Here is a 13,624-nt window from a genome sequence, read left to right on the forward strand (position 1 = left end):
CCTGAAAGCCACCAATACAACTAGGCCACTTACCATTTAGTATATATTTCTAGGTCTGCTTTCCCTAATTCTGGAGAAACTCTGTAGTAAGGATGTGTTTCAGTTACTTTTATACTCCCAATTTAGGCTTGCAGAGATTTTTTAAAAAATTTTACAAGTGTTCTTTCCACACAAGGGGAGAGCATCTCAGAGACAACTCTCGAAGAACATCATTCATGCAGTTAATAATTACAGAGGAGCTACTGCAGAGGAGGCACTGAGCTAGGCCCCTAAAGCAAGGCTCAGTGTCACAGAGGAGATGAGCAAAAGTTCAAGCAGTTCCAACACAGCCTGCTCAAGCTGAGAGATGCTGCAGGCACTAACAAGACACCTAACTTGATGTTGAAGTAGGAGTGACCTTTGTCAGGAAAGGCTTCTTAGAGATGATACTTAATCTGAGGAATGAAGAATGAACAAGAGCCCTGAGTCGGTTGGGGTGGGAGAGTTTCCCAGTAAATGGACCACCACATGCAAAGAGCTGAGAAAGAGAGCAAGCTAGGTTAGCTGGGTTCTGGAATTTGGAGCCTTGTGTTGGTAGGCAGATGTGAAGTTTTGATGGACCTGTCAGGCCATGCAAGGAGTTTGGCATTCGTTTAGATTCTAGAAGACTCTAGAAGGCAACATGGAGCTTTTGAAAGATTTTAAGCTGGGGAATATCTTTTTTTTTTTAAGATTTTTTTAATTGTTTATTTGACAGAGATTGACACAGCTCGAGAGGGAACACAGGCAGAGGGGGTGGGAGAGAGAGAAGCAGGCTTCCCACGGAGCAGTGAGCCCAATGTGGGGCTCGATCCCAGGACCCTGGGATCATGACCTGAGCCGAAAGCAGACGCTTAACAACTGAGCCACCCAGGCGCCCCAAGCTGGGGAATATCTTGTTCACATTTGTGTTTCCAAAAAATAACCCTGGCAGGGCAAAGCTGGGGGCAGGGAACCTCTTAGGAAGGGATTGTGGTGGTTCTGGGAAAGTTATCGGCTGCCTGAGGCACAGCAAGGAGGGAAGACTGAAGCAGGAAGATCTGTTACACTTCCGCTCCCACACCCGGCCCAGTCATCGACTTGCCAGTAGATCACCAGCTTCCTTCTATAGCATCCTAAGACCACGTCCTTGTCCTGACAGCCTAACAAAAAACGGCCCTCCCTCACCCAAGTCATTGATACTTCTTCTGAGAGCCGAGAGTCCTTCACTCATTGGAAATAGACAAACCTGTCCCCAAGACAGTGACCAAACCAGGATCTCCCTCACCCGCGGGCTTTGAAACGATTGTCCTCATCAGTCTATCAACAAGACTCCTTTCTCCCATCTTTCTCCAACATCCAGGAAGTGAAAGGATCAATCCATTCTAAGGGGTCAGCATTAAAGCAGTGGTAGGAGCCCATGACCCCACATAATGCTGTGGGGCTGCTACTGGCTATATTCCCACACTTTGGAGAATAGTTTGAGCATAAGTGGGCCTTTTAGTTCTCAGCAGGCCTGGCTTCTGGAAACAAGGGTAGGGATGGGGAATCCTAGCCACTATGGGCCCATGCTGCTGTGCTAGAGGTCCGGGCCAGGAACCTGTGTAAGGAGTGTCCCAGTGGGCCCTCATGTGTTCAGGGCTAGAGGATGCGTCCTTCTCAAACACATCTTTGTCTCCCAGCACCTAACATAGGCCTATGGTAGCTGCTTCTTTTTTTTTTTTTTTTTTTAAAGATTTTATTTATTTGACACAGAGAGAGCAACAGCGAGAGAGGGAACACAAGGAGGGGGAGTGGGAGAGGGAGAAGCAGGCTTCCCGCAGAGCAGGGAGCCCGATGCGGGGCTCGATCCCAGGACCCCGGGATCATGACCTGAGCCGAAGGCAGACGCTCAACGACTGAGCCACCCAGGCGCCCCTATGGTAGCTGCTTCTTAAAGATCTACAGTTAGGACTTTTAGAGAATCACAGACTTACAGATGCTTATTGGTACTACCTATAGTGGGACTATGTTTCAGGGAAAGAGGGTTTGTGTATCAGAAAGTCTGTGTTATTAGGGAAATATATCTTTAGCTGTCAGCTTCTAAAATCCCTTACAGGGGCGCCTGGGTGGCTCAGTTGGTTAAGCGACTGCCTTCGGCTCAGGTCATGATCCTGGAGTCCCAGGATCGAGTCCCGCATCGGGCTCCCTGCTCGGCAGGGAGTCTGCTTCTCCCTCTGACCCTCCCCCGTCTCATGCTCTCTTTCTCTCTCAAATAAATTAATAAAAAAAATCTAAAAAAAAAAAAATCCTTTACAAATCCTTTGGAACCTTTGATGGTGGTGGTAGTAGTAGTGGGGCTTAGCTGGTTAGCTTCCGGGCTGGTGGGCAGATGTGAAGCCGTGATGGAAACTGACCCTGGAAGATGGGCAAAATTGCCCCAAAGCTTTCACCCATTGAAGGCTGTACTCGTGCAGGCCTCTCCCTGCCCCTTGTAACCGGCCACCCAGGTGACTTTCCTAGGCATTTGTAATAGTCAACGTCCGTTTTTACCCAAAACTATTTTTTGACATGAGTTTCCTAACCTGACACCATCTTATATTCTGATTTTCCAATAAAGCATAGAAAGCATCAAGGTGCCCCAAATGGTCTCACCCTTCCCCTGCTCCACAAAACCCCCTCTGGGTCATTTCAGCTATCATTCATCCCTCCTGCCCTGCACTTAGAATTCACTCTAGACTTAACCATTTACCACCTACATAGTATTTGGCATATAGACTTTTTTTTAGAAATTAAGCTCTGCACCCAACATGGGGCTTGAACTCACTTTAGCTTTGGTTTTGTTTTCCTAAATAGACTGTGAAGTCTTTTAAGGTGAATCTTGAGGCTTGTTTCCTAGAGCACTTATTAGCACTGATCCCTGAACAGCTAATCCATGATTATTGACTGTCAGTGGTATTCAGTCTACCAAGGTAGGGGGAGGAGGCTGGCCAGCAGAAGAGCCGCCTCCATTGGCTTTTTATCCACGGGCTGTGACTCTACCTTGTATATTCCTTGGGTTTTCCCAGAGTCCTTGGGTGATCTTGGAGAATACATCCTGGAACTAATTTTAAGTCACGAGGGAAGGGGTTGGCAAGGACCCCTAGCCAAAAAAGTGACAAAAAGGGCCAGAAAATCAGCAAGGCTACAGAGGAAACCCATCTGCTTGCTCACTGGCTTTGGTGGGAAACAGAAAGGCCGGGAGCTACTAACATTTCACAGTGGAATCCAGGTTAAACAATCACAAGGCGTGTGAACACGGGCAAACCACTTGACATCACTTGAGCCAGCAGAAAAATTGGATAAAAAGCCATCTTTGGCAAGGCAGCCAAGGCCGCACTGAAACAGCTTCCCCAAACACCACCTCTTTCTGCCAAAGCAAGCTTCTACTTATTGGTGGTTCAGAATACAAAGTTCATCTCTCAAAACTAAATGGAAGTGCTCATTTGGAGTTGCTGTCGGCTGCCACCTTGTGGTCTAAACTACAACTGCCTATCCAGACTGAAATAAGTGGCTACAAGCACAAAACCACCTGTTTCCAACTTAACGCTATGAAGCTCACTTGGCTAACTGTCCATCTCTGCACAAGGCTTGGCCTGTAGTATCCCATAAATAGGACTCCCAAGTCCCCCCACTCCCTTAAGATCCACCATTAGTTACCAGTTTTGCTGACCAAAAAAACTTACTTTGGTGGACATGTCCTGAGTTATTAGCTGGCCCGGAGCCGCTGCCTCAAAAGCTTTGACCCCATCCTGTGTATTTCCTGCAACCACCACGTCATGGTTTGATGTGCAAGCCAAAGCCGGTATCCGACCCAGCAAAACTGTCTGCAGGATTATGCCCTGAACTTATCACTGGCTGCACCTTCATGACCCCAACAAAGCCCCCTGGTACCTTTACCAAGATGGCACTTGGCCCCACTGGGGAACATCACTGCTCTTATCCATTTACTCCCATCACCTGTAGGAAAGGCCACCACTTATAAAGGCTCCAGGAAAACTCCAATGTTTCCTCCTTTTATTTTTTTAAAGATTTTATTTATTTATTTGACAGAGAGAGATACAGCGAGAGAGGGAACACAAGCAGGGGGAGGAGTGGGAGAGGGAGAAGCAGGCTTCCCACTGAGCAGGGAGCCGGATGCGGGGCTCGATCCCAGGACCCCGGGATCATGACCTGAGCCAAAGGCAGACGCTTAACGACTGAGCCACCCAGGTGCCCCTGTTTCCTCCTTTTAAAGGAGCCCTGGGCTGGGGTGCCTGGGTGGTTCAGATGGTTAAGCATCTGCCTCTGGCTCAGGTCATGATCATCCGGCTCCCAGCTCAGCGGAGAGTCTGCTTGTCCCTCTCCCCCTACTTGTGCACTCTCTCTCAAATGAATAAATAAAATCTTTAAAAAAAAATAAAAAGGAGCCCTCGAATGCCAAGAGCTCCAACCAACCAGCTATTATGTAAAAACAAAAAACTCCCATGGGTTCTTCCTATGGCTGGCAGTCCTTTTCAGAGGTATTTGTGCAATCTTGATTCTGTTTTCTCCTAAGCCTTGACGGTTGAGACTACTTAATTCCAGGGTTAAAAAAGCAGCAACCTTCCCGTACCGCAGAGCTTCATCAGCATGGCCCACCTAGTGAACATGCCCCGCTCTCCAACTATCCCCCAGAACAGTAACCACATTGGACGGGACTCTGCGGGGCAGCATGTGCTGAACACAGGGCCTGCGCCGGAGCCAAGTACTGCAGCCCTAACAGCCACATGCGAGGCCACCCTGCATGAGGACAACTCCTTAACCAAATCCAGTCTTGCCCTGTTTACATTCTGATCCTTCTATCATTCCTGTTCAGGCCACATAATGCAAACCAAACATGACACGCAAGATTAATTTTTTTCCGGCTACGAATTTATTCAACACAAAACATCTCCAACTTTACTGAGGTGGCTGACCACGTCCACGACCAAATCCGCCTCTCTGCAAGAGAAAACAGACATCATCAGCAATAGCAGCACGCCGGGCAGTGGGCCTCACTACAACATGATAGGGCCCCGAACGTAAGGCTCAAGAGCTCAGGCCATAAATCCCAGCCCTGCCTCTTACTACGAGGCCACGTTCACCTCCTAGGCTGGTTTCCACATCGGAAAAATGGGAATATGGATACCCACTCAAGAGTGTGTTTACGCACACACACGGGCGCACTCCCAGCACAGGCCAAGACCTTGTGCCTGCCACACACACCTCCTTTCCACAAATGAGGCCACAGAGAACACCTGTGTGCCGTGCAGACCTGCCACAGGACAGCCGTTCCTGCAACAGTGCTACGCCTGCCCCCGTGCCAGGCACTTTACCTAGATTTATCTCACAGGTACCTGACAAAGCTACAATTGTAACGTCTATTTTAAGGATGAGGAAACGGAGGCACGGAGGGTATGTGCCCAATATCAAACCATCTGAAAAAGATGAAGGACCTGACTCCAGCCATCTTGGTTCTAGAGCTTAATCTCTAGTTTGTAGTTCTTAACCCTAAGTCTTAGTTCATGAAATTAAGGGAGTCACAATTATGATGCTCATTAATGAAGAAACCACCACTATGCACATGTAATATTGATTTGGCGGAGTCATTTCAGTAATTTACGTAATTACAAAAGTTTGCATGCTGTATCTTAATGTAAAAACTCTTGGAATTCATTTTTTTTGGGGGGGGGGAACCACTGCCAACAAGGGGTGGGACCCACCACACTGTATCGTATCCCTAGAATTTGCAGACCCCCAGGGCCATGGCCAGAACAATGACTGTCTATAGAGAGCCAACAGGGATACTCACAAACTGGAACTCAGTTGCTGACCCAGCCCCAGCCTCAGCTTTCTTGTCGGCACCAGCTGGAAGGAGAAACACCAATGCAGAGTCATCATATGTTATGATCTATTACAGACCAAAGGAAGACAAGGTCTCCAGCCCAATGCTGCACGAAAAGCCATGTCACCAAACGTACCCCATGAAGTAGAAGTAAATTACACCCAGTGGTGGGAAACACCCTGTGAACCACTTCTGCCCCCTCCCTCTCCTGGGGCAGCTTTCCTTAAGTCATCCTTCCAAACTCACAGCCAGGAAGGCTGCCCAGACCACAAAGCCTGGATTACGTGCCCCTCTCTATGGCCCAAGAAGACCCTCACTTCCCATCGAGCTACTTACATGCTTCAGATCAGCATCTAGCTAACAGAGGAAGAGATAAAAGACACAAAGGCCCACAGAAGCAAAAAGCAACCTAGTCATGATCACGGTAAAGAACAAGATGAAAGGTCCAGTGCTGCCCTGACCTGTATGGCAGCCACTAGTCCAAACTGAGGCGTGTGCAAAACACATGTAAGATGTCAAGATTTAAGAGAATGCAAAACATCTCATTAATGTGTATAAAGATTATATGTTAATAACATTTTAAAAATATATTGGATTTGGGATGCCTGGCTGGCTCAGTTGGTAGAGCATTCAACTCTTGATCTTGGGGTTGTAGGCCTGAGCCCCATGTTGGGTGTAGATCACTTAAAAATAAAATCTTAAAAAATAATAATACAATAAACTATACTGGATTTAAAAAATTATTGCTGTAAACTATTTCCACTTGCTTTAGGTGTGGCCATTAGGAAATGTTACGGTTCACGGGGTGGGGGGAGCAGGTGGTGACTGCACCATCAGGGAGTAGTCTTGGTAAATCTTGTTCAATGGGGTCTCTCTTTGGCCCATTTCAGACCACACCCACCATTAGGCTCTTGTCCCCTCACTCCCCTGCCCCCCCGACAAGCAAGCTACCCACGTCTCCAACTCTATACCTTTGTTCAGGCTGCTCTCGCCTGAAATGCTCATCCCCCCCACTCAACTTGGGGACCCCTGGGGCTCAGGCCCAACCTCACATCCTCTAGAGAACGACTCCCTGACGATTCCCCATGTGGCGTGACTTCTAATAAAAGCAACCCTTAACTTTCTCTGAACCGAGAGCCTGTTTGTTGGAAAAATTCTTTCTTACAATCCGGTAACATACTCAGGTCAAGTGCTCATTTCTATTTCACGTTTCAAGAAACAGGAACCATGACAAGACGACAGGCTAGAGTGGAAGAAGTTGATGAAAATTACCCTTAATACTTTGCTTTCTTATCACAATTAATTGCTTCTCAACAAAGATACGGACTCTCTAAAAAAATCCCAAGCCCTGGGACACCTGGGTGGCTCAGTCAGTTAAGCATCTGCTTTCGGCTCAGGTCATGATCCCAGGGTCCTGGGATGGAGCCCCGCATCAGGCTCCCAGCTCAGCTGGGAACCTGCTTCTCCCTCTGCCTGCCGCTCCCCCTGCTTGTGCTCTCTCTCTGTCTGACAAATAAATAAAATCTTAAACAACAACAACAAAAACCCCAAAACAAAAAACCCAAGCCCTACCATGGCCCACAGAGCTATGAGACCTCCATCTTCTGACTCCCCTACTGTTTTCTGGTTCAGAGAGCCACTGGCTGACTCCTTCCTTCAGGGGTTTGCTTAAATCGCCACTTACGCAGCTTTCCCTGAACACCCCACCGAAAATTGCACTGTGCATCCCCCTGCTTGCATCTTTCCCTGTAGCACCCCAGGCCACGGACATATTATATACTCATTTTTGCTTACCAGTTTCCTACTACTAAAACGCAAGTTCAGTGAGAAAGGTCTTTTGTCTGTTATGCACATTACTGTCTCTCTAGCTCCTAGAACAATGCCTGGCAAGTCAGATAATATATATTGACCGAACGAACAAACATCTGTTATTCCAAGTCAATGCAAACAGCTGCTGTTTAAAAACAAGATTTTGAACTATTTTTTAAGAAAACAACAAAGATATTTAAGTGGGCGCCCTCAAGGAGCTTGCGACACAGGAACACAACCACAAAACCAAGAAAGGCATGTTACTTTCTTAGAAGTTTTCAATTTTGCCCTGGTTCAAGGTCTTCTGTGTCCCCGGTGAAGAGGGCTTTTCTCCTAATCCCATCCATCAAATCCATGTACAAGGCAAGAAACATAAAGGACTCCAGCTAAAGATGACCTGAAGATTGAGACCAAGAATCTTTCCTGTCACTCTGGCACTTTCAAGGGCTGAGCCCCAGCCAGGGTGACTGAGAATCCAGAGATTCTCCCCCAACGCCCCTGACAGAGATGACGAATTACTCACGGGGCACAGCGCTTCGTCTGTAGGTGTCTCTGTCAGCTTCCCCTCGTGTGAGTCTTGCAGGTCGCTCTCCCTCCAGACCTATACAAATTAAACCACACTGTGAATGTAGGGCAATGTGGGAACTCTGTTCCCTTCGGGCCAAGAAAAGTGGGAATTGCTCTCCTATTCTCACTGGCAGCAAATTAGTTATGATGGGATAAAGGGGACAGAACTCTTGGACCCAGAGCTGTCAGCTAGAAATTTTGTCATCACTGACACTGGCTTCTTAAAAGTCTAGGAGAACACTCAATTAAAATGCTACCCATCGGGGCGCCTGGGTGGCTCAGTCATTAAGCATCTGCCTTCGGCTCAGGTCACGATCTCAGGGTCCTGGGATCGAGCCCCGCATTGGGCTCCCTGCCCGGCGGGAAGCCTGCTTCTCCCTCTCCTATTCCTCCTGCTTTCTCTCTCTCGCTGTGTCTCTGTCAAATAAATAAAATCTTAAAAAAAAAAAAAAAATGCTACCCATCTGCAAAAGGATTGCTTTTTTCTATTGTATTTCTCAACACAGATACATATTTTCCAATTACTCGGCAAATTAAGTAATCCAACCATTTCTACAAACACCTGAATAGCCAAAATTTTGAACTTGACCCATCTCTGAAGTGAAAAATCTCCTGTGCAAACAGGAAAGGAGGCACCATAAGCTGAAAGCCCCACCTCCAGCAGTCAGTGTACAAATACAGAGGCCAACAAGAGTCCTTTAGTTGCCCTGGGCTTCTCCACACACCTCACTAGGCTGTGGGATATATATATGAAAGCAGACTAAAGCTTTTAAAACATTCTCATAAACACTGGAAGTTTAATCTGGTATTCTACCTAGTTACCCTGGAACTTTACTTCAAGTCTACATGATTAAATATAGACTGTAGTTGATCTTGAACACAGGTTTGAACTCCATGGGTTCACGATTCCTTTTTCAATTAACTACTGTATAGTAGCAGAGCAAATATATTTACTTAAGACTTTCTTAATATTTTCTTCATTGTAAAAATATCAATCGACCATTTGTTATCAGTAAGACTTCTGGTCAACAGGCTGTTAATAGTTTTCAAAAAAGTTACACATGGATTTTAGACTATGGGGGTGGGGGTAGGGGTAGGGTTGGGGATGGGGACAATGACGACACAGGTGCCTCGACTGCTAAGCTGTTCCAAGGGCCAACTATATATTTTTTTAAGTATGAGAAGTTAAACTGAACCTGTACTGAGTGGCTAAAATAAATGCTAGGTCCCATCTATGCCAACCAAATCAGAATCTGTGAGGGCGCAGACAATGGAATCCCACCCCCCACGAGGGATTCCCAAGATGCAGTGGAGAACCTTTGCTCTACAGATACACCCAACCACCAGAATCCCCTAGGAAGCAATCATAAAAAATTCAGACTCCGGAGTGCTACCAAGCCTCTCTCCAGGAGAACCCGGACAGTCCGGTGATTGTCTGTTTTTAGCAATCTCTGCACCTCATCACCCAAGTCCACAAACTGCTCTTCCTACAAAGTTCCTGTGACAAGTTCTTTCAGAACCAAAGGAAAGAGAACCATAACCTTGACAAACTGCAACTGTGAGCCAGCCATGATCTCCAGCCAGAAGGTAATTCACCATCCCCCCGCCACAAGCACATCCTTTCTCCCCTATTTGACTTTTGATTATTTTTGCTCTCGTTGCCAAGAAACTTTAGAGTTAAACACTCCATTTCTTTCACATGTGGTAAACAGCTTTGCTCCGTCCTGTAAAAGTTACTCAATGCTCAACCACATGTGCCTGGACGCAGACTATATTGTGTATTTAATGGCATCTCCCAGGATGGCCTGAAGACCTGACCTGATTGTGGTTCCATGACAACTCCCATGCGAGGGGACAAAGGTCCCAGGACTTGGCCCAGGTCCTGCATGCCAGAGCCCCCTCTAAAAGCGGACACCAATGGTGTATTGTGAGGCCTCTTCTGTCTGATCCCCCCGTTTTCACGGATACCCTTCCCCAGAGAAAGAACAGCTTCAGAGCAGGCCTTCATCTGGGCAACATACCTTTGGGCCGTGGTCGGCCAGTCTCAGGGCGGCTTCGGCGCAGAGTGGCAGGCACAATCTCGGGGGGCAGGTGGAGATAATCACGGAGATACTGGATGCCCTCGTTGGTAAGGTACCAGTAGAAATGTCTCCAGGCAAACTGTTCCTTTACGTAGCCTCGTGATTTGAGAGACTGGAAGACAGAACACGACTGTCAAGACGTAACCAGAGGCTCGAATCTAGAAATTCGGTGCAAAAGGCAGCTAAATTGCATAGACAAGTTTTCACGGTGTATCTACCTCAGCGCCCTTCAAGGCAGCAAGCAGCTCTGGCTGTCCTGACCTCTCCTTGGAATCTGCCTCGGACATTTAGTGGAAAATCCCTCCATCTGCACCCCACTCGAGCAGCCCCCAGGCTACCTGCATGGCCTTCATGACGTGAAGGTTGGGCACATTCTTGTCTGCCAGCTCAGGGTGTTTGGGCATGTGGACATCCTTCTTGGCCACCATCACTCCCTCCTTGAAAAGGAGTTCATAAATGGCAATTCGGTTCTTCTTGGGCATCAACATCTGGAAGGAAGCGCATCATCAAGAGCATTTCTGAGCAATAGAGCCAGGGTCCAGCAACCAAGTTCAGGACCCCAGAACGAACCCCACAGAATCACTGTCCAATGGGCTGAAACCTCAAACCACACCGTAGAAAACATGCAGGGAGAACTTCAAACCCTGCAAAACTGAAAGCCGCCAGTTACCTTCCTCCATCCCGCAAAGGCGCTTGAGAAGTTGCCATGATGTTTAACCAAAACAGGAGCAGGGTTACTGTTCGCTCCAGACTTCGTTCTCACACCCACAGAAGTGTAACGTGGGGGCGGGGGACCGCAAACCCCGTATTCCCGGAGCACTGGGGGGCATAGCAGCAACGCTACCCTGCGCGGAATGGCGCGGCATACTTTGAGGGACGCAAGGAGGGCCTGGAGGAGAGCCCTCCCTTCTTGACAGGCCGCTGACCCCAAACCAAAGGGCCAAAACCTTCGCACCCTCATCTCCTGCCACTCTTCCCCCAAACTAGAGCTCCAGGGCCAGGCAAGGAGGCGGCCCGGGGTGAGAGATTCCGTATCGAAACAAAAGCGAGCAAGCGGGGCGCAGTCTCCCTAACCTCGCCGAAAGAGTCGCCGCGACACAAGGGCTTCAATCCTCCCCTCCTCGGCCTCTGCCAACGGGCCGCCAATCTTCTACCAGCACCCTACTACCCACCGAAGTGCGCCCCCGGCCCCTCACTACTCAGAAATGGGCGTGCGGGGAGCGGGAGAGTGGCTCCCCCGCCCCGACCCCGGGGAGGAGCGGCGACTACGACAGCTGGAGAGCCAGGATGGACGCCGATGCAACCCGGACCGAGGAGAAACTCACCTCGGCGGCTGCTACGTCCGGGGCCGGAGCTGGAAAGGAAGGGGCATGCGCGGCGCGCCGCGGCGTCTCTTCCGGGCTGGCGTGCTCCGCCCCCCCCCGCGAGGACCCGCGGGCTGCCTGGGGTGGCCTCGGCGCTGCCTGAGAGGGGGCCGCGGCGGACCTTGACCTCCCTCGCGACACACGCACGTGGGAGCCGCCGCTGGAACCTGTGACCCTGCGTGCTTGGTCGGAAAATGGTTACTCTTATGCTTGGACAGGCACTTTTGATAAACGCTACTTCTTTACTGCCCAGCGATAAATTAACTTACAATTATGGAAGTAATAGCTGTTCTTTGAGCGGGGAGAGAACATACAGACAGAACAATAACAGTAATAAAAGAATAAAACAGAATCCTGTAGGCTAAAGATAATGGCCGTTAACATTTTGGTGTCTGTTCTTCCAAACTCAAACGCACCCAAGCAAATATATGTATGTATTGGACAAGAATGGGATGTTTTGTGTGTACGTTATGTATGATGTGGTTGGTGACCTATGTTTTTCCACTTACCAATACATCATGAATCTCTTTTCATGTTAATTAATACCTACAATTGTAGTAACAGTAGTCCACTGGTGGATAGTTTAATCAACACTCTGGATATTATATTTTTAAAACCCTTTACTATTATAAGTAACAATACCTCACACATATTTGCACAATTGTTCGATATTTTCCTTAGGATACATTCCTGAAGTTGTAATTATTGAGTAACAAAGCACACATTTTTACATTTTTGACACAGTCTACATTGACTTCCAGAAGGCGTTACCATTTTCATTCTAGTCAGCAGTTACTAACAAGGCTCACTTCCCCCATTAACCCTGCTGGGATTGGATATTTTTTTTTTTAAGATTTTATTTATTTATTTGTCAGAGAGAGAGAGAGCACAAGCAGGGGGACCGGCAGGCAGAGAGAGAAGCAGGCTCCCTGCTGAGCAAGGAGCCCGACGTGGGGCTCCATCCAGGACCCTGGGATCATGACCGAGTGGAAGGCAGACACTTAACTGACTGAGCCACCCAGCCTTCCCTGGATAATATTCTTATTCATTTTTTGTCCGTCTGATAGATAAGAAATATTAATTTCATTGCTCTTTTTTTTTAAGATTTTATTTATTTATTTGACAGAGAGAGAGGGATCATAGGAGGGAGAGAGAGAGAGGGAGAAGCAGGCTTCCTGTGGAGCAGGGAGCCCGATGCAGGGTTCGATCCCAGGACCCTGGGATCATGACCCCAGCTGAAGGCAGATGCCCAACGACTGAGCTACCCAGGCGCCCTTCATTGCTCTTTTAATTCACTTTCCTTGATTACTTCTGTGGCTCAGCATTTGTATTCCTTCTTTTATAAATTGTTCATTTCCATAATCAGTTTTCCTACTGAAAGTTTTTTCCTATTGATTTGAAATCACTCTTTACATATGAAAGCTATTAATCCTTTGTCACATACTTTTTTAAAGATTTTTTTATTTATTTGAGAGAGAGAGTGTAAGAGAGAGAGCACAAGCAGGGTGAGGGGCAGAGGGAGAAGCAGACTCCCCGCTGAGCAGGAAGCCCAACGTGGGGCTCAATCCCTGGACCCTGAGATCACGACCTGAGCTGAAGGAAGATGCTTAACCAACTGGGCCACCCAGGCACCCCAGTCACATACTTTTTCAAGAATTTCCCCCATTTTTTCATTTGTCTTGATTTTCATGGTATTTTGAAGTAGAAGTTTCACATTTCTTTATATCCAAATCTTTATGGTTTCAGACTTTGGTACAATGCTTAAAAAGTCACTCAACATCTCAAGATTATATAAATATTCACCTAGTTTTTTCAAGTATTTTTTGTGGTCTTATTATTTAAAAATAAATATTTGTCAGTTTTACAAGATGGAAAGAGTTCTGGACCTTGCTTGCACAACAATGTGAATTAATACTACTGAACTGTATACTTAAAAATAGCTA

At 47.5% G+C, this 13,624-nt stretch overlaps 1 protein-coding gene across 3 annotated transcripts; it reads right to left on the minus strand.

Annotated features, from left to right (window-relative positions):
- Positions 1–4,886: 4,886 nt before the first annotated feature.
- RPS10 (ribosomal protein S10) lies at positions 4,887–11,764 on the minus strand. 3 transcript variants are annotated; one of them, XM_006745028.3, is made up of 6 exons: positions 11,643–11,764; positions 10,656–10,805; positions 10,258–10,429; positions 8,193–8,270; positions 5,828–5,883; positions 4,887–4,977 (listed from the first exon to the last, which is right to left on the minus strand). In XM_006745028.3, the coding sequence occupies exons 2-6, from the start codon at positions 10,803–10,805 to the stop codon at positions 4,936–4,938; spliced, it is 498 nt and encodes a 165-aa protein (XP_006745091.1). In that variant the 5' UTR covers positions 11,643–11,764; the 3' UTR covers positions 4,887–4,935. The 3 variants fall into 3 exon arrangements, with proteins under 3 accessions (XP_006745091.1, XP_081684145.1, XP_030896839.1); XM_081828019.1 differs by lacking the exon at positions 11,643–11,764 and adding an exon at positions 10,988–11,162; XM_031040979.2 differs by lacking the exon at positions 11,643–11,764 and having other exon boundaries at positions 10,536–10,799.
- Between the last annotated feature and the right edge of the window lie 1,860 nt (positions 11,765–13,624).

This window comes from Leptonychotes weddellii, chromosome 8, assembly GCF_054177405.1.
Source record: "Leptonychotes weddellii isolate Sample4059 chromosome 8, ASM5417740v2, whole genome shotgun sequence".
Lineage (NCBI taxonomy): Eukaryota > Metazoa > Chordata > Mammalia > Carnivora > Phocidae > Leptonychotes > Leptonychotes weddellii.

Coding starts and splice junctions, on each gene's coding strand:
- RPS10 (XM_006745028.3), bottom strand. CDS start 10,805: ATGTTGATGCCCAAGAAGAACCGAATTGCCATTTATGAACTCCTTTTC. Junction 8,271..10,257: donor TGGCCGACCACGGCCCAAAG/GTATGTTGCCCA, acceptor TAATTTGTATAG/GTCTGGAGGGAGAGCGACCT. Junction 4,978..5,827: donor CAGCAACTGAGTTCCAGTTT/GTGAGTATCCCT, acceptor TTTCTCTTGCAG/AGAGGCGGATTTGGTCGTGG.